The sequence below is a fragment of the Rhinolophus sinicus genome, chromosome 15, assembly GCF_057876585.1.
Source record: "Rhinolophus sinicus isolate RSI-liver-muscle chromosome 15, RSI-T2T, whole genome shotgun sequence".
Taxonomy (NCBI): domain Eukaryota; kingdom Metazoa; phylum Chordata; class Mammalia; order Chiroptera; family Rhinolophidae; genus Rhinolophus; species Rhinolophus sinicus.
Genome location: NC_142515.1, coordinates 28,261,172 through 28,283,132, shown reverse-complemented (window position 1 = coordinate 28,283,132; position 21,961 = coordinate 28,261,172). Strand labels below are relative to the sequence as shown.

Genomic DNA, 21,961 nt, shown 5'->3' with positions numbered 1-21,961 from the left:
TTTAATTTTCTTTTTTATACTTCTCTAAATTTTCTATACTTTCAGTGAGCTCATGTTTCTTTGGAAATTAGAGGACAGAACTTATTTTTTACTAATAAGAATTCTGTCAGATTTTCTTTCTTTTTTTTTTTTTTTTTTGCTATGAGGTTCTTCAGTCCAGTAACTGTTTTATCTGAATATGGCTTAATTCGTGATTGAGACGTATTGCTTTTATTCTTTTTTTTTTAAATACTGACTTAGAAGTAATATGCTCCCAAACACATTTGTTGCGAGATCGATTTGTTACTCTGAAAACCAATAACAGATAATGAGAAAGAGTCACCAATTAACCAACCTTTCTCCACATCCATTACTACCCTGTTGAAAAGCAATTTTCAGCTCTGCCTGAGATTTAAGCAAACTCTGAATCTTTTATAAAATAAAAAATCAACGTCCTTCCTCTCCTGTCTTACTTATATATTTGGACTTGCACCACTCTCACTAGTAAATGTGCAGTTGATGAATCTAATGCTTAACTTAAAAGAATAAAGCCTCTGACTACAAAATTAATTAAAAGTTTTTCCTACTTTCTTCCCTACTTATAATTTGAAGTGACTTTTCAAAAACAATTTTGCAGTATTTATTGGAACATACTTGAACAGCTCAAACGCTGAACCCCAAGTTTGTCCCAAGATTGGGATTTTCTTCTGTAGATGAATTCTTCAGACATCATTTTGATATATATATAAATACTGTCATATGTACATTAGAAAAAGGTTAAAACAGAACTGTGCAATATTTAAATACTATTATTACTTTGTAAAATTATTTTTCCTCCAGTAGGATCATACTCCATTGTTCTCATCTTGGTTTTTTGACCTTTCATTATGAAAAATTTTCAGTGTCAGTACATATAAATTTACCTTACTTTGTCTGTATTTTTGCAAGAATTTTTGTTGGATAAAATCCCAGAAGTGGCATTACTTGGACAAAGGATATGCTATTTACATTTTTGTTCTGCCTTCCAAGAAAGTTTGTGCCCATTTCACCACCACTCACAGAAATTGAGAATAAAAGATAATGTTTCAGAAACAGAGCTATGTGGCAAATCCTCCTAAAGGTTGTACCTTTGTAAATAACTAAATAAATAAATTAGGTGATAGATGATAGATAGATACCATCAAAATATAATATATATAGTATCAGGTGCGTACTAGACTTACCAGGGGATCACCTCATAAGTAAGTTATATAAATGTCTAACCACTGTGCTTTACCCCCGAAATTAATATAATATTGAATGTCAACTCTAATTGAATAATTTTTTTTTATTTTTAAGTATGTAATAGGAGTACTATGCTCTATGTTTTGTTAAAGTCAGATTTCTGTAAGGTATAACGCTGCCTAACTCACCAACCTCCTCTCTCCCTACCCAGAAACGAAAAGAAAGGGTGTATGTGTAAGAGAGAGAAAGACAGACAGACTTGGCAGGAAATCAGGGGAATCTGTCTCCCCTGCAGAAGATCCCTCAAAACGCTGGGGGTAAATAGAGGATGCACTTCTGGAGCCAGAGCTGAATTTTAGTTCAAGCCCCATCGCAGTAGCAGGGTGTCTTTAGGCAAATGCTTAACATTTCTCACCTCTGTTTTGTCATCTGTAAAATGGGGATAATCACACTTGCTTTACAGGATTCTTTGTAAGAATTAAATGAGTTACTTGATGCAAAGGGCTAATAAATGGTGAGGAGCAAGAGCTAGGAGAGTAGGTACTGTTGAGATATTAGAACAAGATCAGGGTGACCAAACCAAGAGTATCCTGGACAGTAAAGTTCTGAAAACTTTTACAGAAAAATGTGAGGAAATTACTAACATTATAGTTAATATATATTACGCAATACTGCACCTTCCCCACCTCCATCTGCCATCTCCCCTTTCCACCACCCACATTATTATGTGTCTCCCTTCTAGAATGTTCTATATGAACAAGGCTCTTTTCTTGTTCACTAAATCCCAACATCAGTGCAGCTTGAAACAAAACCTGGTACATAATAGACACTCAATGAATGAATGAAAGAATTTCTCCTTAGCCTTTCTCAAACCCATTCAGCTAATAATCTGGCCTGCGGACACAGAGCACACCCAGGATAACTCAGGCTCGGATTGGGGTCATGCAGAGTACTGGGCCAGCAGCCAGAATTTTCTGGTTCTCTCTCAGCTTCTGCCAGTTCCACGCTGACCAGTCACAAGCTGAATTCTTGGGCAAGTCACGTAGCAACTTAACTCAAGCTTTAGTGGGCAGGGTGGGTTAGTAGATGAGGGTAAAGGGGATCAAATATATGGTGGTAGAAGCAGAACTGACTCTGGGTGGTGAACACACAATGTGATAAATAGATGATGCATTAAGAATTGTACAGCTGAAATCTATGTAACTTTACTAACAATTGTCACCCTAATAAACTTTAATTAAAAAAATAATAATAAGATGAGCAATGCCTACTTGTCATGACTCCCTAACATTATGCAATTTATGTGAGCTTATTTGGTAAACTCTAGATTTTCATATGAGGCACAGCAAGATAGACCAAATGCTTTTATTTTACTTTTTATTTATTTATTTTTTTGTATAGTAACTTTCTTTATTTAGTAACTGTTGAAGTCTTTGACACATTTTTATTGGGTTTTTTAATCAACGCTTTAAGAAGTATTTTATGTAGTCTGGATGTAAGTTATTTATCAGAATACGCATTAATAATGTTGTCTCCGAAGCTGTGGCTTATCTACTCGTGCTCTTAGAAATGTCTCTGGAAAAGTAGGATTTTAAAAATTATTATTTCAAAGTCAAATTTATCTCTTTCATTTTACGTTTAGTGTTTTCTGCATCTTGATTAATAAATCATTGCCTAGCCTAAGGTTACAAAGCTACTTTTCTTCAGTTTCTTCAAGAAGCATTATATTTTAGCTTTTATGTTTAGGACTATTATATATTTCAAATTAATTTTTGTGTATATGTAAGGTATGGATTGAGGTTCATTTTTCCACCTACAGATAGTCAGTTTTTCTAACACTATGATCTATATATCACATTGTGTGTTCACCATCCAGAGTCCGTTCTCTTTTTATCACCATATATTTGATCCCCTTTACCTTCATCTACCACTTTCCTGCCCCCTTACCCTCTGGTAACCACTAAACTATTGTCTGTGTCTATGAGTTTTTGGTTCTTCCTTTGTTTGTCTTGTTCTTTTGTTGTTTTCAGTTTTATGCATTAGAATTAAGAATTGTACCACATATCAGTGAAATCATATGGTTCTCGACTTTTTCTGTCTGACTTATTTCATTTAGCATAATAATCTCCAGATCCATCCATGTTGTCACAAATGGCACTATTTCATCTTTTCTTATGGCAGAATAGTATTCCATTGTGTATATATAACACAACTTCTTTATCTATTCATCTATTGAAGGACACTTTGGTTGTTTCCAAATGCTTTTAGTTTTGATAAGGACCAAAAACAAAAAGAGAAATAAATGGGAAGTGGAAGGCTTTGCTGAGCTGTAGCTCAAGCCCGAACCTTTTCCGTGGGCTTGGACTTAAACCAGCATCTCTGAACAAGTGCAGACCCTGAGGGAGGGGACATAATTCTGGGAGAGGAGTTTCCCAAAGGCACTGTCCCCTAGGTCATTGGATGAACAATTATTAAGGAAAACTGCTCATCGAGTAGAGTGGCTTCTCTCGATATTTCTGGGCTGCACAATTTGTGGACAGGACCTGGGAAGGTCAGCTTATAGACAAGATCAGGGGCTTTCTAATCACAAAGAAGGAATGGAGGGAGGGAGGAAGCGAGGGAAGTAGGGAGGGAGGGAGGAAAGGAAGGAAGGAAAGAAGGAAGAAAGGAGGGAGGGAGGGAGGGAGGGAGGGAGGGAGGGAGGGAGGGAGGGAGGGAGAGAGGGAGGGAAGAAAGGAGGGAGGGGGAGGGAGGGAAGGAAGGAAGGAAGGAAGGAAGGAAGGAAGGAAGGAAGGAAGGAAGGAAGGAAGGAAGGAAGGAAGGAAAGAAAGAATGAAGGAGAAGCCTCTGTGGGGGTCACAGGAGAGAATGCCTCTCAGAGCAACATCCATGAAGGGAAGACCTGGCCCAATTCCCCTCCCTCAAGGTGGGGTGATTGCTACATCCACCCTGAAACCCAAAACTCTAGGGTAAGATTTATTCACATATGTTTTGATCCTCCCACTACCCACATCTGCCTTTTTTTCCTTCAAGAGCCACGCCTGTACTGTAGAGCTTTCTAGAAAATAAAGCTGCCTTCTGGTGTTTAGACGCATCTCAAGTGACTTTAGTCAGGATACATCAACAGAATGTCAGTGTGGCGTTTCGTTGCTACATGGACGATACGCTGTGTGATCAGGAACATGAGCTCTGGAGTCAAATAGACCCTGATTCAAACCCCAGCGCCCCAGCTTGTTACTTATGTGACCCTACGTGAGCCTCACAGAAAAATACTGTCTACCTCTTGAATTAATCCACATACAGCACTTAGTTCAGGAAGATCTTATTTGAGCAGGGAATCCGAACTTGAAGATACTGTGTGGTAAATATTTCTAGGCTGTGACAGTGTGTAGATACAGCCCTACTCCACTATAGAGTAACTATTCACTGAGGAGCATGCGGCTGAGAGCAGACATTGACTGTAAATAAGGTGGATAATTTTATTCACCAGAAGTTTTCTAAAAAAATTTTTCACAAGAGAATCGTTACAGTTTTCAGTGGGCCTTACGAACTTTGCTCCACAAATAACGAGGAAGGCTCATGGGTCATAGAGCTCCTAAGACGTGCATGCATTGTAGGGTTGCCCGTGTTATAGAGAGGAAGGTATGATGGTGACTTACAGCTGAGAGTTGGGGCAACGTGGCATGTGAGGGGAAGGAGGAACTTACAAGGAAAGGGCAGCAAGAATGAGAGAATGTGGGAAATACGTTTTTCAGTTCCATTGAGATATAATTGGCATGCATCACTGTATAAGCTCAAAGTATACAGCATAATGGTTTGACGTACGTGTATTGCGATATAATCACCACAATAAGTTCAGTTCGCCCCCATTATCTTATGTAGATACAATAAAAAGGGAAAGCAAAAAAGAAAAAGGAAATCTCTTCCTTGTAATGAGAATTCTTAAGATTTAAGATTTACATTTTTAACAGCTTTTCTGTGTATCCTACAGCAGTGTTAACTGTGGTTACCACGTTGCATCACCTTACATTCCTAATACTTATTTATCTTATAACTGGAAGTTTGAATATTTTGACCACCTTCCTCCAATTCTCTCTCCCTCCACTCCCTGCTTGTCATAACCACAAATCTGAGGAGTTTTTTCTGAGTTTGTTTTTTTAACAGCTGCAGAAGTGTGGAACTTGAAGGACAGAAAATTATGTCCCAGGAAGATTTCTGGGATGTTTCTTTGTGGTGCATGACAAAAATTCCCTGAGTAATCCTGCTTTAAGGAAACCTACACTAAAGGTTTATATTATGTTTCAAGGTTCCAACATCCGATTTGTGTTTCCTTTCAGTGTGTTTTCATGCTTATACTGAGAAACATGGGGCCACTACATTTCTTAGGGTTATACTGACCAGGCTTCTTTTTCTTTTTTCATTCAATTTTTTCAGATCTCCTTTATTGCTATTTCCCGCCAGTCACTAGACTTTTCATTCATTGTAACAGCATGTGATTCATATCTCAAGATATATTATAGTTTATATCATCTTATGTTACGTTATTTACGTATTTTATTACATTATCTCTTCTCTTACATATTAGACAAGCAGTTTCATGTGATTTCAGAGTTACTTTTATTTCCTTCACAGGGTGCTATACTTTGAAATCGTGCCTTAGAGTTGGTTACTTCTGGGAAGACTTCCTTTACATAGCTAATTCCCCTCTACATAAATTATCAGTATTCAGAAATTGCAGTCTGCCTCTGTCATCAGGCCACATTCTGACTCAACTTTCAGGAAATCCAGTCACTTTCTAAACTACTCAGAAATTAAAGAGTGAGGACATGTAGGCCATATAGATCTGACCACCGGCCTTATTTTTAATTATTTTCAAATATGAGCTTAGAGAGAACCAAATATAATTTGGTAGTCCTTGCTTTTTCGCTGCAGTCAATTTTTAGTAGCTTGGTCCAAAAGGTGGATAAAAAGTGGTTAGAATAAGTCACTGTACTCCTTACTCACCTGCTCACCTTTTAGAATCAAAGAGAAATAAGAATTTGGATACTGTAGTTTTTATACAGAAGACAAACAGAAAGTTCAGACCGGGATATATTGAAAGCAAGTTCAGGTTTGCATCAATACAGAGCAGTATAGCTCAAACTTTAAAGCTTTCTCCTCACAAGTGTTTTTAGATTGTCACCAAAAGCATTCCTCCAAAATGGGGGAGTAACTCACTTAATTAAATAGCAAATACCACCAAGAACTCTTCCTGAGCTATGCTTCAAAGTGGTAGGCTGCTTGGGAGAGGAGGAGTGAGGGGAGAATTTCAGAGCTCAGACCATCAGCAGAGATGTCCTGTTAACACGGTAATCTGAGAACTCGGAGCGCCTAGGACAGAGCTGGTTTCCCATTTTCTCTCCCACATCCTTACTGGTTTGTTAATTCCAACAGACTGTGTGGCCTGAGTTTTGGATCAGTAGATAACGGTCACCACATTTACACAGGAAGGAATCAGGGAATGTAGACCACCCTCCAGAGAAGGTCCGTGATGAAAGGGAGGCTAGAGAGGATTGGGAGTTTCAGGGAGAAGGGGAGCTTTATTGATTTGTTTTTAAGGGTAAGGGAAACCAAATGTTTGTGCAGGCAAAGAAGAGCCAGTAGAAAGACAGGGTTGAAGGTGGAGATAACCACTGAGGCAAGCTGAATAAATAGACTTAATAACAAACATAGATGAGCCTTGTTGAGGAGGAAGCACTCACCATTCCCAGAGAAGGAGAGAATGGAAGACAGAGGCATTTGGACTAACTGATGGAGTTCCTGACACTTGGCAATTATCACAGTGTAGTCAGTTAAGAAATGATTGAACAAATGTAAAGAAAATAAAAGTGGGTTTGGGAGGGTGAGAAGAATAGAAAAGCTATACTGCTGAGATAAAGATGACAGTGAGTTATTTAGGGAAAAATAAATAAATTCATGTAAAGTTGAAGCTGCCCTTGGGGCCTCCCTGAAGTTAGATAACACAAACCACAAGGGTCCCATAATGAAGTAGCGTAGTTGTGCGTGTCATGTTGTGACCCAGAAGCCAAGTATGAATGGTTGCGTTTCCCGAGGATTGAAGAGTGGGAAGTGCATGTGGTGGAAAGTCAAGGTGACTTGGGAGGGAATCCTGGGAGTTGGTGGTTGCCACGTTACAATTCTGACCATGTACCCAGGCCAAGGCCAAGGAACTGGAAGTCTACTGAGGACAGAGAAGGTTTAGGAGAAAAGGTCGAAGGGAAAAGGAGGTGAATTCAGGGATGATGAGTCTAATAATGCAGAGACAGAGCACATTAGAATGATGATTCCAAAGTTTGCAGCAATAGAGATTAAAAAAAAAAAGAACAGAGGCAAGAATATTGAGGTTGGAATGTTGAGGAAGTCTTCCTTATGGGCTTTGCTCTTGTCCAGTGTCCAGGCCAGATGACGGTCGGTGGTGAGGAGTACAGTGTCATCAGAAGACAGATGGGTTTTATTCTGTCAAAGGGTCAATAGGGGTGCTTTAAGAAACCAGGAATGTAAGAAATATTCTGGGAAAACAAAATGTGGTCTCCTCATGAAGCACCATGAGAAGCCTGAAGGAGGTATGGCCAGGGAGGGACTGCCGGGAAGGGAAAGATGTGAACTGGATGGAGAGAGAAAACAGTTTGGCCCTCAGGGCAGCATTTCCTGAAGAGGTTCCAAGCAACTCTAGAGACACAGAATAGCTTACTAAATGTTATACAAAGTATGGCTCTAGAGAAACACTGGGTCAGGCCATGTCAATGGATTTCTTTACTCCCAGACCCCTTAGAGCCTTTAATGGTATATCCCTGTGCCCCATGTATTTCCAGGAAGAGAATTTGTGACATGAATATGTGACATTTGCCCAACTTAGCTGGCCACAAAACTGATCATACTTTGGAAAATTATGTTCTAGGACTCACTGTAGATTTTCAGTTTTTTGAATGAATGGATGGATCAATGTAGACGAATGAATGAATGACATATACGTAGGAAGTTAAGAGACAGATTGTGGAGGTAGTGGTCAAAATAAAGTGAATTTGTGCTAAGGGAATAATACTGAGTCTACAAATGCATTTGGTACTTCCATCTAATGCACTTGCCACTTTCCCACTACCACCTTCTTACTACCAGTTGCGGAGTAGGGAATAAGATTTATTTGTTTTATTTATTTAGATACATCTCCTTGTTATCTATTCACTCCTTACTTTTATAGGTGGTTCTGTCCCTGCAACCCCCTAAATGGATCTCAGTGGAATCGGAGTTTTGAGGGTGGGATATTGGCAGAGTAGACCATGAAGTTTTGAGACCATGTGCAAAGAGTCCCCAGGTCTCCTACGTGTTTACACGTGTGTACATATCCCTGCTCTGGCCTCTTCCCCTAGAGCCTTCTTTCCTCTTCCATTTCAGTCACTGCAGCCACACACACCCTGATGGTCAGCCCTGGAGGATGAAGAAGTCACACGGTACTTGACTTCTCTACCACGCTGCAAAGTGCCATCGTGAACTGGCTAGGGCATGGGGTGCTAGGTCAATTCTGCTTCTGAAAATGGGAAATTCAGCCTCCCCCCACCCCGCCTGCCCCTCCACCCAGAGGGCAGGAGGGAGCAGGCAAGGCAGATATCAGGTCTCCAGAACAAGAAAGGTAGTATAGAACTATTCACCAAGCAGAAACTTTGCTTAACAGACCTGCAAGATTTTGAATGGCTCTCAAGTAAATATCTGTTATAAGACATACCGGCCTTGGTGTGACCACGATTTTTGTGGCTTTATTTCAGAACGCCAAGCAGGTTCCTCTATGGCCAATTCCAGTGCCCTCCCTTCAAGTTCAGCTGGGATCAGCAAGGAACTGATTGACCTGCAGCCCCTCATCCAATTCCCGGAGGAAGTCGCCAGCATCCTGATGGAGCAGGAACAGAATATTTACCGAAGGGTCTTGCCGGTTGACTATCTTTGCTTCTTGACCCGGAACTTGGGCACTCCAGAATGCCAGCGGTCGCTTCCCTGCCTCAAAGCATCCATCTCAGCATCAATTCTTACCTCCCAGAACGGAGAGCACAATGCCCTTGAAGATCTTGTGACGAGATTTAATGAGGTAAGAAGCCGCGTTGAGATGTTTCTGTCACAGAATCGCTAGTAAGTGATTTTTGAGCATATTTCTCCTTTTAGGCTTGTCTCTTGCTAGTATCTCATCTACCTGTCTGTCTTGCTACTTCCATGATGGCTGCTTTCCTTCCAGGCAGAGCTAGACAATACTTTGTCATCCTCTCTCCCACTTCACTCCAACCAACCCTTAAGCCTAATTGATCCTGTCTCTACCCCATATGACTACCAAGTCCATAGGCCTTCTCCTTTTAGACAACCCGCCCCCCTCTTTTGTCCCTTCCCTTGCCAAAATACTCTCCCTGGGCCCATTTTCAAATATTCTCCCCTTGTTCCTAAAGATGCTTTTAAGACCAGATGTCCCACTTTTGGTTTCTGACAAGATGTTCCCTGGCCATGGGGTCTGTCTTCCCCACCCTGCTTCCACTATCAGGCCTCCTCAGCAGACACTAGACACCAACACATGTGGGTCAGGACAGCAGCCAGGAGCATGGGATGAGGGACAATGAGTCCCCCACTCCTGCTCTCTGCATCCCATCAAGTCCCTGGCCCCAGAACGTCCCTCCCAGGCCTCTGAGACCTACCAGAAACCAGTTCTGCAGAGGGCAGCTGTGACTGGAGTCTGGGGACACTTAAGAGGGAGGCACTGTTAGAGGTCCAGGGCCTCACTGGGAGGAAAAGGACCAATGGCTGACGTCGTGCGGCCCTGAAGCCAGGTGACAGACAGGAAGGAGAGGCAGGGCTCGTGCAGAGCTGGGGTCGGGGTGCTGGGCTCTTGAGTTTACAGAACACTTTTCTTCCATAGTATGACCCAGAGTCTCCTGTTCTACATTTTATGTCTTTTAGATTTAATTTCTTTTTTTTGTTTTTTGCCTTGACTATTAAAACACAAAATTTAAGTCTGTGTTTATTCACTGGTGACTGGTGTACCTCCACAAATGCAGTGGTGTCCTATTCCAGTCACCCGGTAAACTACCTGAGTGCTAAGAGGATACTCCCACTCTGCTCCCATGTGAGTGTATCTCTGACTGACAGAGGACCGATCGCCTTGTTACTTAAACGCTTTGTAACAATAGCAGCTCACCGTGCAGCCTCTATAGTCTGCCAGTCATGAGCCTGAGGATAGATGTAAATGTCAGTGACCACGGGAAGGCACAGTAGGTGCGGAATGTGTTAGAGGCTGAGCTCAAGCAGTTCTGTGCCCAGAGATGCCAGCACACCATTCCTCAAAGGGAGACCCGTCATCCAGAGGAATCGCTGATCTCTATCTAGCACTGCTCTGTTAATCATTTACAAGTACCATTTATTTGCACTGCACAACAACCCTGGGCAGAGAGGTATTGTCATTAGCCCCGCCTTACCAATGGGGAAACTGAGGCACGAGGAGATGAAGTCATTTGCCCAAGGTTGCACAGGTGGCAGGTAGCAATAGTGAGATTCAAACCCATATAGTCAGGCCCCAGAGCCTCGGCTTTGAACTGTGTCAGTATTCTGCCTCCCACCTGTGTCAGGTTCCTGTGGCACCTGATGAAAACACAGATCCCTGGTCCTACCCCAACCGGAGTAAGACAGGCTCTCTGGGAGTCCACATGAGAGCTTGGGAACCACGCTGCCCCAAAGTTGGTTTTTAAAATAAATCTCCTGACATTCTTGATTTTCATTACTGATAAAACTGGGTGGGAAATGAAAGTTCCAGTGACCTGAATGATTTGATTAATGGATTTTACTGTACTTCGTGAATTGTTTTAAACTTTTATATCTAGTCACTCTCACATCCTTAGGACCTTACCCACATCCTTCGTTGTTGTTCTTGTTGTTTTCAATTCCACCTGAACTTAAAAGTGATTTGTCTGAACTTTGAAATCTCATTTTAAATTACTTTCAGAGGGAAACAACTTAGATTTCTTCCATTCACTACCCTAACCGTGGGAATCAAAGAGGAATCAGTGATTTCAGTAATTCAGAGTTGGTGACGATACGACCCACAGCTGGTTTGAGGCATGCTTTGGACTATCTCTGAAAATAGTTTAGCTAAGCAACTTCAGAACGTAAACAAGATTTCTGGGAAAACACTTAAACTACTTAAGAGAACAGTCTGTTTTCAAGTATTCTCAAGCATCTATTTTCATACAAATTATGGGCATGCTGATTAAAAATCAATCGTATATAGTCGTTACAGGCAGATCACAAATGACCTCCACTCGGCAACACTGGGATAGCTGGATTATTGTTGCTTTGTATACGTTAGGGTAGAAAAGCTGCATTACAATAAAAAAGGATTCTTAAATTCAGATTTTCACCTATATGGAATGGTCTTGCCTCCAAATTAGCGTGGCTTTTCTTTCTGTAAAGACAGGGAAGGAAATGAGCGAGCATTTATTTACTAGGTGCTCTGGGCTGGATATTTTCATATTTTAAAACCCCATTTAATCCTTACAACATTGTGTAAGGCTGTTGTCAGTATTCCAGACTCACAGATGAAGACAGTGAAGCTTAAACAACAAAATAAATAATGGTAGTGTTGCATTATGATCCGTAGAACAAAATAAATATTCACGAGTCCGTACTGATATAAATAATTGAATAAATAAATCAATGGGAGGGGAGGGTAAGGTACAACTCTTACCTATAAAAGACTGGCAATTAATAAATGTATGTAAAAGGAGTGAGGAAAATAGGAAATCATCATTAGGACACCCCAGGAATAAATTGTTACAGGCAAGAACCTCTGATGAATGCTAAAATTGTTGGACAAAAATGGACAAAAGTGGGATGAGAAACAAGATATTTATGTAGTCTCAAAGTATCTCTCCACAAAATATTTATTAGTTACAAAAGGAAAAACAGAGCAGTGGAGAAACCCTGTAGACACCACCTTACGTAAGTGTGCTCAAGTCAACATGACCAGACAAAACATATTGATGTGTATCTCCTGATGTGATGTGCTAAGAAGGCATGACATCATCTCTTTGGCGTTCCTGCCAAAAAAAGAAAGAAAAAAAAAAAGAGCATAAGTTAAACCAATCATGAGAAAAACCATCAGGCAACCCTAAATTGAGGGACATTTTACTATTCAAAAGTGTCAGGGTGGTGAAAGGAAAGATTGAGGAACGGTCAAAGACTCAAAGAGTCTTTGACAACTAAATGTAGTGTGGGTTCCTATTGGATCCTGGACTAGAAAAAGGATATTAACAGCAAAACTGGTGAAATGCTAATAAGGCAGGTAGTTTAATGGGTATTCATGTATCAATGTTAATTGATAGTGGTACTATGGTTATGAAAGATGGTAACATTAGGAGAAGCTGGGTGAACTGTACACAGGAACTCTCGGTACTATTTTTGCAAGTTTTCTGTAAAAATAAAATTACTTCAAAATAAAGTTTAAAAAAATAGTGAAACTCAGAGAGGTTGAGTCACTTGTACAAGGTCACACAATGGCTGAGTGAATGTCAGAATCCAGATATCTGTCTTCGATGTCTATTCTCACCCAACTGCCTTGCCTCTCTACTTATTAAATTACCATGTTCAAGTTTGTAGTAAAACCAGAATTGCTGATTTAGAATTTAATTAGACTTTGGTCTCCTTTCCCTCTCTCCTTCCTCTCTTTCTACTTCTTTTTTAAATCTCCAGAGCATCTGTCTTTTTCTACTCTTTCTGTGTCTATTTTTATCCAATTTTTTATTATCACTTATGAACTCATTCCTTCATTCAAGACATTAATTGAGCACCTAGTATGTTATTAGCCTTCTCTTTTTTTCAAACATATTCTTTTAAATAAGAACTTATCAAGATTTGATGAAAGTTTACAACATGATAATCCCATACTTTGGTTCTGTCAAAATTGGATACACAAAATAAATACACTTTCTTCAGGGAAGGAAGATGTATATTCCTTGGAACACTGGAGAATCTGAAAGACAGGAGAAAGACTACAGAGGGTGCCAAAAAAATGTATACACATTTAAGAAAGGAAAAAAAAACTGTATTAAAATTGTAATACAATGAATGATGCTAGCATTCATTTGATCAACTCCATCTTTTGAGCGAACATCATATTACACATTGCTCCTGCAATTCAATCCAACTTCGAAAAGTAATACATAGATAACATCTCTTAAAATGTGTACATTTTTTTGGCACCCCAGGTATTAGCTTTATTGAAGGAGTGCTAGTCACCTAGGGGAGAGGTGAATGCATTTATTCCTGCATTGAAACATTCAGTTAACATACTGTCAGCATTTCTCCGAAGCAGGGCACCACGGTGGATCAGCACTAAGGAAAGTGAGTAACAGTCTGCAGCTGCAGAACTGCCAGTCTTAAATTGTAGTCAGGCACGGGCACAAGTCACTACCAAAAAAGGCAGAAAGTACGTGCAGCGTGAGTGGTACAGACAGTGGGAGCTGAGGTATCTGGGTGGGTGATCAGAGCTCTCTTTGCTCAGCTCTGGAGTGTGGGACTGACCTTGAAGGGTGACTGGGATAGAGGGGGAACAAACATCACTGGGAAGGGGAGGACATTCCAGACAAGAAGACAACCACTTCTTGTCATGAGGAAGACTCACTGTCTAGGGAGGAAACTTGCTCCTGATTGTCAGTAGAACTTGATCAAGAGCTAGAAGTTTCCCGAATTTTAATAACTCTTGACACAATAACTTATCTACAATGTGGGGAAAGGGAAGAAAAATCCCTGATGCTTTTCGGGCAATGTTGCATAACGTTCCTTCTTAGGAAAACATGGTTAAAATGTAATGCAAAGTACAATCATGAAATAACTGAAAAGGTTTGGCTTACATTAAGGAACGCCAGGAGATAAGTCACTTAAAACCAGTTTAGACTCTGGCTGAAGCAATGTCTGTCCCCATTCCCCCGTCTCCTGCCTGACATCAAGACTGGTGCACGCCAGAGTAGTTTCTGAAAGGAGGCCATCTTTCTATCCTTGCAAGTACACAGAAGCACATGCAGGAGGTCAGCCCTCAAGCTGGTGGCAGTCAAGGTCTGTGCTCGGGGTGGGTTGAGGCCTGCTTTGCTTGGTTGGGAGGCAAGTGTCCTGAACCCTTTTGATCTGGACACCTCTCCAGAGTCATGTTCCTGATCTAAAATTCCAAGAAGCCAGTGTTCTCTCTTTCTCCTTTCAAGTGGAGCCGGCCTCACTTCCTGGCCACCCACGAAGTCTCTTGCTATGACAGCCTCAAATCACATTGTTCTTTCTCCCCCTCATTTTCTTCCTCTATCCAGCCCCTACCTCTAGCCCATATTCCTTTTGATCTTACTGTTTTTTTAATTCCTCTTAGAATAAATTCCAGAGCCATTTATCTTTTCTAGAGGAGACAGAGAGCCATTTTTGTAGATAATTTCACCAAAGAAATCATATACTTTAGCACATGCGGTTGAGAAGAGATGAGAGGCAGAGAGATTGAAAATCATCCTTTCTCTTTGTGCTTTCACATCTTTTTCTTGCAATGACCTGTGGTGGAACATAGCTGGGGAATATATTCTGGAATCACAGTTCTGAGTCACTAGTTCTCAAACCTTATGACCCCTCAATATGGCCTCTGCTTCTGCCCTGTTGTTCACCCATTGATGACCTTTGGGATTGGAAATCGTCATGGTCTGCATCTATAGCTGGTCTTCAGGATCTGTCAACAGAGTGAATTTTTGGCTCCATAACCTCCCACTGCCCACACCACTGCCAGACACTCTTTTGTGTACCGGATAGTTGATTTCTCTGGCTAGGGACTGGTTTTGGTTTCAAGAGTCTATTAACAGTTAGTAGTTCTTAGCAAGACCATTTGTCTGGGCTCTTCTTTCAGACCAGCTCGTCCAAGGGCAAGTCATAAGCCCAAGAGTGAGCCCCATTATCCTGAGATCCCAGAAGACTCCAGAGGGACTCTACCTGGCTCTTTGCCCCCGATGACCTTGCCCCACGCCCTTCTGTTTGGTCAACCTAAGCAGTCATCAAGCTGCTTCTCCAGCTGCACAAACATGGGCAGCCCAAAGTGACACTCAGTTGTTGCTTGTTCCTTCCATCTGGTAGGTTTCACCAGATGTCAATTCAACAGTTTAAAGCCCCCCTCCCCCACCCCCATAAAGAATGCCAAGGTGCAGCGTAACTCCCTGGAAAAGAATTACATGAATAAAGAAACCATCTGGCCAGAAAAGGGCTGTTTGAGCCTTGGGTCCTTCCAGCAGAATCCCTTGTAGACTTCATAAGTGATGGTGATCTCTTTGGCACATCCCTACATCTAAAAGTCTGTCTGGTCATGTAGCCAAGGGAACAGCATTTCAGCACAATAAGGAAAAAGGATGATATATTGTCGGTCCTCATGTCCAAATGTGTTCCTTCACTGGAAATATTTTAGAAAAAGATATTGTTTTGAATTTCTACATTCAACCGTGTTCAAAAAGTTTTCTGTCAAGGCTTATTCCCCACCACCTCCTTTTATGCAGACAATCAAGAAAATAATCTGTTCAAGGCTGCTATCCTAACTTTCTTCCTCATGTCTGAACACTCATGGAATACTTTGCTGATAAAGGCCCCTCAGGGTTAGGGAAATTTCAGCTCACTTTGGAAAACCAGATTTCTCCTTGGGAAAGCACATCTCCCCAGCGGCACACCTCTGAGAGCAGACATTGTATTCATTCCCCAGAGCATTTCACTGCACATTCCTGGCTTAACAGAGCTCTTAGTCCAGAAATTTCTGGACTGAAAAAATATAGTAGGTAATTAAACTGCAGAGACTGAGCTGTGTAAGGCAGTGTTCTAAGGGCAAGGTATTCATAGGGGCTCATCTGCCCTCGAGCCAAATGACAGCAAATCATGCTTGATGGTGTTTGACGATCAGCACGCACAGGATTCTAGTCACTCACAGAACCCCTCAGAAAACGGCAGGGCTGGGATGAGGAGGGTGCTCTCACATCATTCGGGGACTGCTCTGGAGTCAGCCTGCCTGGGTTCTCATCCACCATTCCCAGCCGTGTAACCTCAAGCCAGCTATCTAATCCAGGGGTGTCCAAACTGCAGCCCGCGGGCCAACTGCGGCCCGCAATCCATTTTTAATTGGCCCGCAGCGAATTCCAAAAATATATTTAGTTTACTTAAGTAAACCAGGTGAGGCAATACGTACTTCACCTCGAGTGAGTGGCCCGGCTGTTTGTGTATTTTACTGCATAGGGGCCTTGGTAAAAAACGTTGAAAAAAGTTTCGACACCCCTGATCTAATCCCTCATCTTTAGATGGGATGATAATAGTACCTACCTCAAATGGTTTCTGTGACTATTCAGAGCGATGACAGGTGTAAAGAACTCGGTGAGGATCCAAGACACAGTCATGGTTCAATGTGGGTTACAAAGAAAAAAAAAAAAACTAAACTGCATTTTCAGAATAATAATAATAGATCCCATTTTAAAAATATTATCCCTCCTCCAATTAATAGATGAGAAAACTGAGGCTCAGAGAGGCTAATTAAATGGCCTCTGGTTTCAGAGCTAGGCTTCGAACCCAGGTGATCTGGTTTCCAGAGCCAGTGTTACTGATGCTATTGAATCGAAAGCTGAAGAAGCCTTTTTTCCCTCAACTCGGTTCTCTTACTATGAATAAAACCATTTTCTTCACTTCAGTAGTCAAAATATTCTTTATGATTTCAACATGTATAACAATACGACCTCTTTCTTGACTTTAACTTATGTGCTCACTTCCTGATACTAACAGTGGGGAGTCTCCTTTGAATTCAGAGGCTGTGGTCCTTGAAATGGGAAAAACAATGGCATAGCAAGGTGTTTGAGAATACCTTCCCCGAAGAGTATTAGGATAAGTTGTCCTTTCCACAGGACCAGGCAGAAAGGGCATTTTAGGCCTTTGGCTTGTAAAGTTCCCTTCTTAACTTTGAGTTACTGGATGCCTGAGAATGTAGGATGTCAAAAACATCCCTAATTTTACTGTCGTTCTTTATCTTCCTCTTTTGACCACACTGTCTCTGCTATGCTTTACCTCCTCTCTTTCTATTTTGCATGAAACCTACACCCTCAACAGTGATTCCTTTTGAAATTCAAAGTCTTAAGTCCTACCTATACTTCAAAAGAACCGGGAGGGACGAGGGAGGGAGGAAGGCTGTGCTCAAAGTTGGGGCAGCAAGAGAAGGTGGTGGAGAAGGGCCGCCAAGCACCTTTTCAATCAGGACCTTCACGGCTGTGCTCATGCTTTAAACATCTGATGTGATTTCCTTCAGCCGTGGTTTCCACTGATCAGCCAAATAAGGGCAAGGGCATCAGGATATTTTAAAATACACGTGCCTGGAGCCCACCCCGGGGAGTTTCTGGCTCCATGGATACAGGATGAGCACAGGGATCTGTATTTTTTAAAAAATCTACCCAGGGGCTCAGGCTGACAACCTAGGAGTCATCCTTGATTTATTCTTTTCCCAAATCCCCAACATCCAGACCATCAGCAAGTCCCATTTGCTTTACTTACAAAATACATTCTGAATTGGACCATTCCTTAGCATTTTTTTAAAGCTGTACCAGATAATTCTGATGTCACCAATGTTTGAGAATCACTGCTGTAGACACTTGGGTATTCAAAGTGAAGAACAATGCTGTGTCCCCATGGGGTCATCCGTCAGTGCAGAGCTGTCCAGAGTAAATTTAACTACATGGGGGGGCGTATTGGCTTGCCTCCTTTCTTTCTCTTTTTTTCCTTTTTTCTTCCTTCCTTCCTTCCTTCCTTCCTTCCTTCCTTCCTTCCTTCCTTCCTTCCTTTCTTTCTTTTATCTATCTATATTTTTTAAAAATTATTCTTTGGTCCTCATGCTGCAGTAGAAGACTTGGTTTTGAAGTCTTAAATATTCAGACTATTTTGTTAACATGACAGGATATTTTTATTCTCTTAGTTACCCTTCTTAAAGGTTATATCATGTGTCTAGGATTTAACCAACCTAGAAAGAGAACTGCCAAAGCCATTGACCTGTTGGAGGCCTGTTTTATTCTGTTTAAAGCACTTCAGTTAGTACTTCAATCCCCGGAATGATAGAAATAAGAATATAGCCAATGGAAATTAGCAAATAGACAAAAATTTTGACATATGTGAGAATTATTATTATTATTATTATTATTATTATTAGAAATAGTAAAAATGAGTCCGAAGCAATCCATCAGACATGTCACTTAAATGACACTGAACACTGGGAAAGGCCAGGTATGCTTTAGTCAGAGCCTGGGATTTTGAACTTCTCCTCCAGGACTGCATTAACTGACCCTATTTGGATGTTTAATTCGGCTCTTTGAAAAACCACTCTTAGAGATCTTTACTGCACATGTAGGAGCCAAGGAGGAATGTATTTATGCTTTGCCAAGAATCTACATTCACCCAAGAGGTTTAAACATTCCTAAATCCAGTTGCCTTCTCAATGCCTCTCCTTAGCGTTTTTCATTCAACAAGATTTTATTGAATACCAACTTATGTACGAGGTGCTGTACTTTGTGCACTGGGGCCGTAGCACAGAAGAAAGACAGACAGAGCTGAAAGGCATCTCAAATATGGCCAGAATAGAACTATTAATGTCTCCCTCCCCCATTCACATACCACCCACTGTCTTCCCTACTTACCCCACACCATGTCCCTCATCTCAGCATCTACCCAGGGGCTCAGGCTGACATCCTAGGAGTCATCCTTGATTTACTCTTTTCCCAAATCCCCAACATCCAAACCATCAGCAAGTCCCATTTGCTTTACTTACAAAATATATTCTGAATTGGACCATTCCTTAGCATTTCACCTGCCATCACCTTGGAGGCAGCCACCATTGCACTCACCTCCAGTACTGCTCTCAAGCTTGCATACCCTGTAATCCATTCTTCACCCAGCAACCAGCATGATCTTTTATAAGCCTAAGCAGAGCAGCTCATTCCCTGCTGCTGAAAATCCCCCAATGGCTTCCCTTTGCATTTGGAATAAAACTCAAAATGCCAAGACCGTGCATGATTTGGCCCCTCTGTACTTCTCCAACCTAACTTTGCACCACCCACCCCTCTTTCTTGTTCCGTTCCAGGCACTCTGCCCTTAAGTTTGTTCTTGAACACGCTGACCTAGTTTTCCCCACTCGGCCTTTGCACTTGCTGTTCCTTCTGTCTAAGACCTTCTTCCCCTGACTCACACCACAATTGCTGTCTTCTCTTGGCCGTGTCTCAACTCAAAAGTCAGGGAAGCCATTGACTTGTTTACTTATTTTCCTTATTCATTTTTTACATTTATTTGTTTAGATGTTTGCTTTTTTTCCTTAGAAACTTGTTCAACTTGTTCATTGCTATGTGTTTGGTTCTTTGCAAAGAGCCAGCTATATAGTAGATGCTCAGTAAATAAATACTTAATGAATGGATAATGCTAGTTGGTGTTAACAGTAGTTTATTGAAGTAGATACTATTAGAAATGCAAAGAAAAGCAAGACATGACCCTTTGGTCAAGGAATTTACAATCTAGTTCAAGGCATATGAGATGTAAAATAGTGAATAAATGTATGTAAAAAAAAGGCAATGCAAAGCATTAACTATCACGTGAGAGGGCATGGTTAGAGAAGTGCCATGGGGTAGTGGAAAGAGTATGATTCTATTGCTAAGTCTGGATTTGAGTCTAGTTTCTGCCACCAACTCTCTATAGGACTCTGGGCAAGTAAGTGACATAAACTGATTTCAGCTTCATGTTTCTCACCTTAACGTGGGATACTTTTATCAATTTCACATGGTTATTGGGACATTTAAGCCAGATAATGTATACAATCATCTGCCACAGGATAAGTACTCAATAAATGGTAACTAGTGTGATCCAATGCAAATGAGAGACAAGGGCTCAAAGTGCCATGAGAAGGAAGGGAGAGACCACAGGGCACGTTGCCCTTGAGGACGATCAAAGGCTTCGGAGCCTTGGAGGTTGGAACGTCTTTTGCCAGACACAATTAGGAACTTTATCCTCAATGAGGTTTTGGCAGTTATGTGCTCCTGTGTGTGACACATCGTTGAGTTGGCTCCAAGTCCTAGCAACCCTGTGCATGAGTGACGTCCACAGTGTTTTGTCCTCGACCATCCTGCTCAGCTCTTCTAAACTCATGCCTGTGCCTTCTTTTATGGAGTCCATCCATCTCATATTTGGTCTTCCTCTTTTCCTGCTGCCTTCTATTTTTCCCAGCATTAATTATCTTTTCCAAAGAACCCTGGCTTCTCAGGATGTGCCCAAAGTAGGACAGCTTCAGTTTTGTCATTTTCGCCTCTAGCGATGTTTCAGGCTTCATTTGCTCTAGGACCTGCTTGTTCATCTTCCTGGAGGTCTATCCTTAGAGCTCATATGCCTGTCATCCACCAAATGTAGGAGTCTCTCCCTTGTACGTTCTTACCCAGCTTTTGCTAAAAACTTTCAAAGACAGAGTTCACTCCATTTCAGGGAGCCTATTCTGTTGATGGAGCCCCAGAGGAATAACAGAAATCATGTGTTCCTTTGGTTTGTTTCTCTTGAGGCTAGACATTCCCCATCCCATCAAAACTTACATCATTTTTCAATATCCTTTTTAGAACTGAGCCTCCCTAATCTGTTTTGAGGCTCCCTAATCCCCTCTTACAGTTGGATAATTCTCCTGCTCTTACTGCCTGTTAATTTGATTGCTTTTCTCTATCAGCAGTCTCTAATTATTAGCCCAGTTAAAGGTCAACTAAAACCCCTAGACATAGGGTCATCAAGCTCATCTTTCCTCTGTGCATGAGTTACTTTGTTGTTTTCTTACATGGATATAATATTTTATATTTAAGTCTACTAAATTTTATCTTTTTGGACATTCAAGCCTGTCAAAATAATGTTGAATCTAAATCAGTTATGTATTGAATTAACTACCACTCTTGATTTTTTTAATGTTCAAGTTTGGTAAGTGTGGTTCGTGTATATTTATTGAAATTGTTGCAAAAAATGTCAAACCAAATAGGAATTGCTAGAAAAACCTGCAGCTGAAGCGGAACAATAATAAATGTCAACTACAAGTTTATATATATATATATATATATATATATATATATATATATATATACACACATATATACATATATATGTGTATATATATATATATGTATATAGTTACAAGAAGCGGAGTACAGCATTAGGAATAGAGACAGTGGAAATGTAATGGCTGTGCGACATCAGAGGGGTAGTGGATGGGGGGAGGGGGGTTGATACAGTGTGAGGGATATAAATGATAAACGTCTAAGTATTACTTTGTTTTGTGCACCTAAAACTAATAAAATAAATAAATAAAAATAAATGAAATCTATTTGTATCTTCCAAAAAAAACACATATGGCACATCACTAGTGAGTGTGCATTAGGTTGGCCTTGAACCATCAATCCCCTCTTTGCTGAGCGGTTTTAAGCTAGATGGGACTCTCCTTACGTCTACAATCATCTGATACACGTTTCTCATTCTGCCTCCAGGTGTAGCTTGTCATACACACTGTGACATGACTTCCAAGACACATCCTCAATATGCAAGTCAAATTATCCCCTCAAAAGAGAAGGAAAAAAATTGGTTAATTTGACAATTAGCTGCTTGAGGATGTCTAATTTTTCTTCCATTTATTTAGATGGTAATGATGATGGTGGTGGTAATG

At 40.9% G+C, this 21,961-nt stretch overlaps 1 protein-coding gene across 5 annotated transcripts in view; it reads left to right on the top strand.

The window, feature by feature from the left end:
* Nucleotides 1-21,961, top strand: part of PLCE1 (phospholipase C epsilon 1) — a 290,230-nt gene that overhangs the window by 154,092 nt on the left and 114,177 nt on the right. For all 5 annotated transcript variants that reach the window (XM_019739801.3, XM_019739784.3, XM_019739792.3 and 2 more), the window contains one exon: nucleotides 9,003-9,319. In XM_019739801.3, coding sequence (XP_019595360.3) covers nucleotides 9,003-9,319 — 317 coding nt within the window. The remainder of the gene's footprint in view (nucleotides 1-9,002; nucleotides 9,320-21,961) is intronic.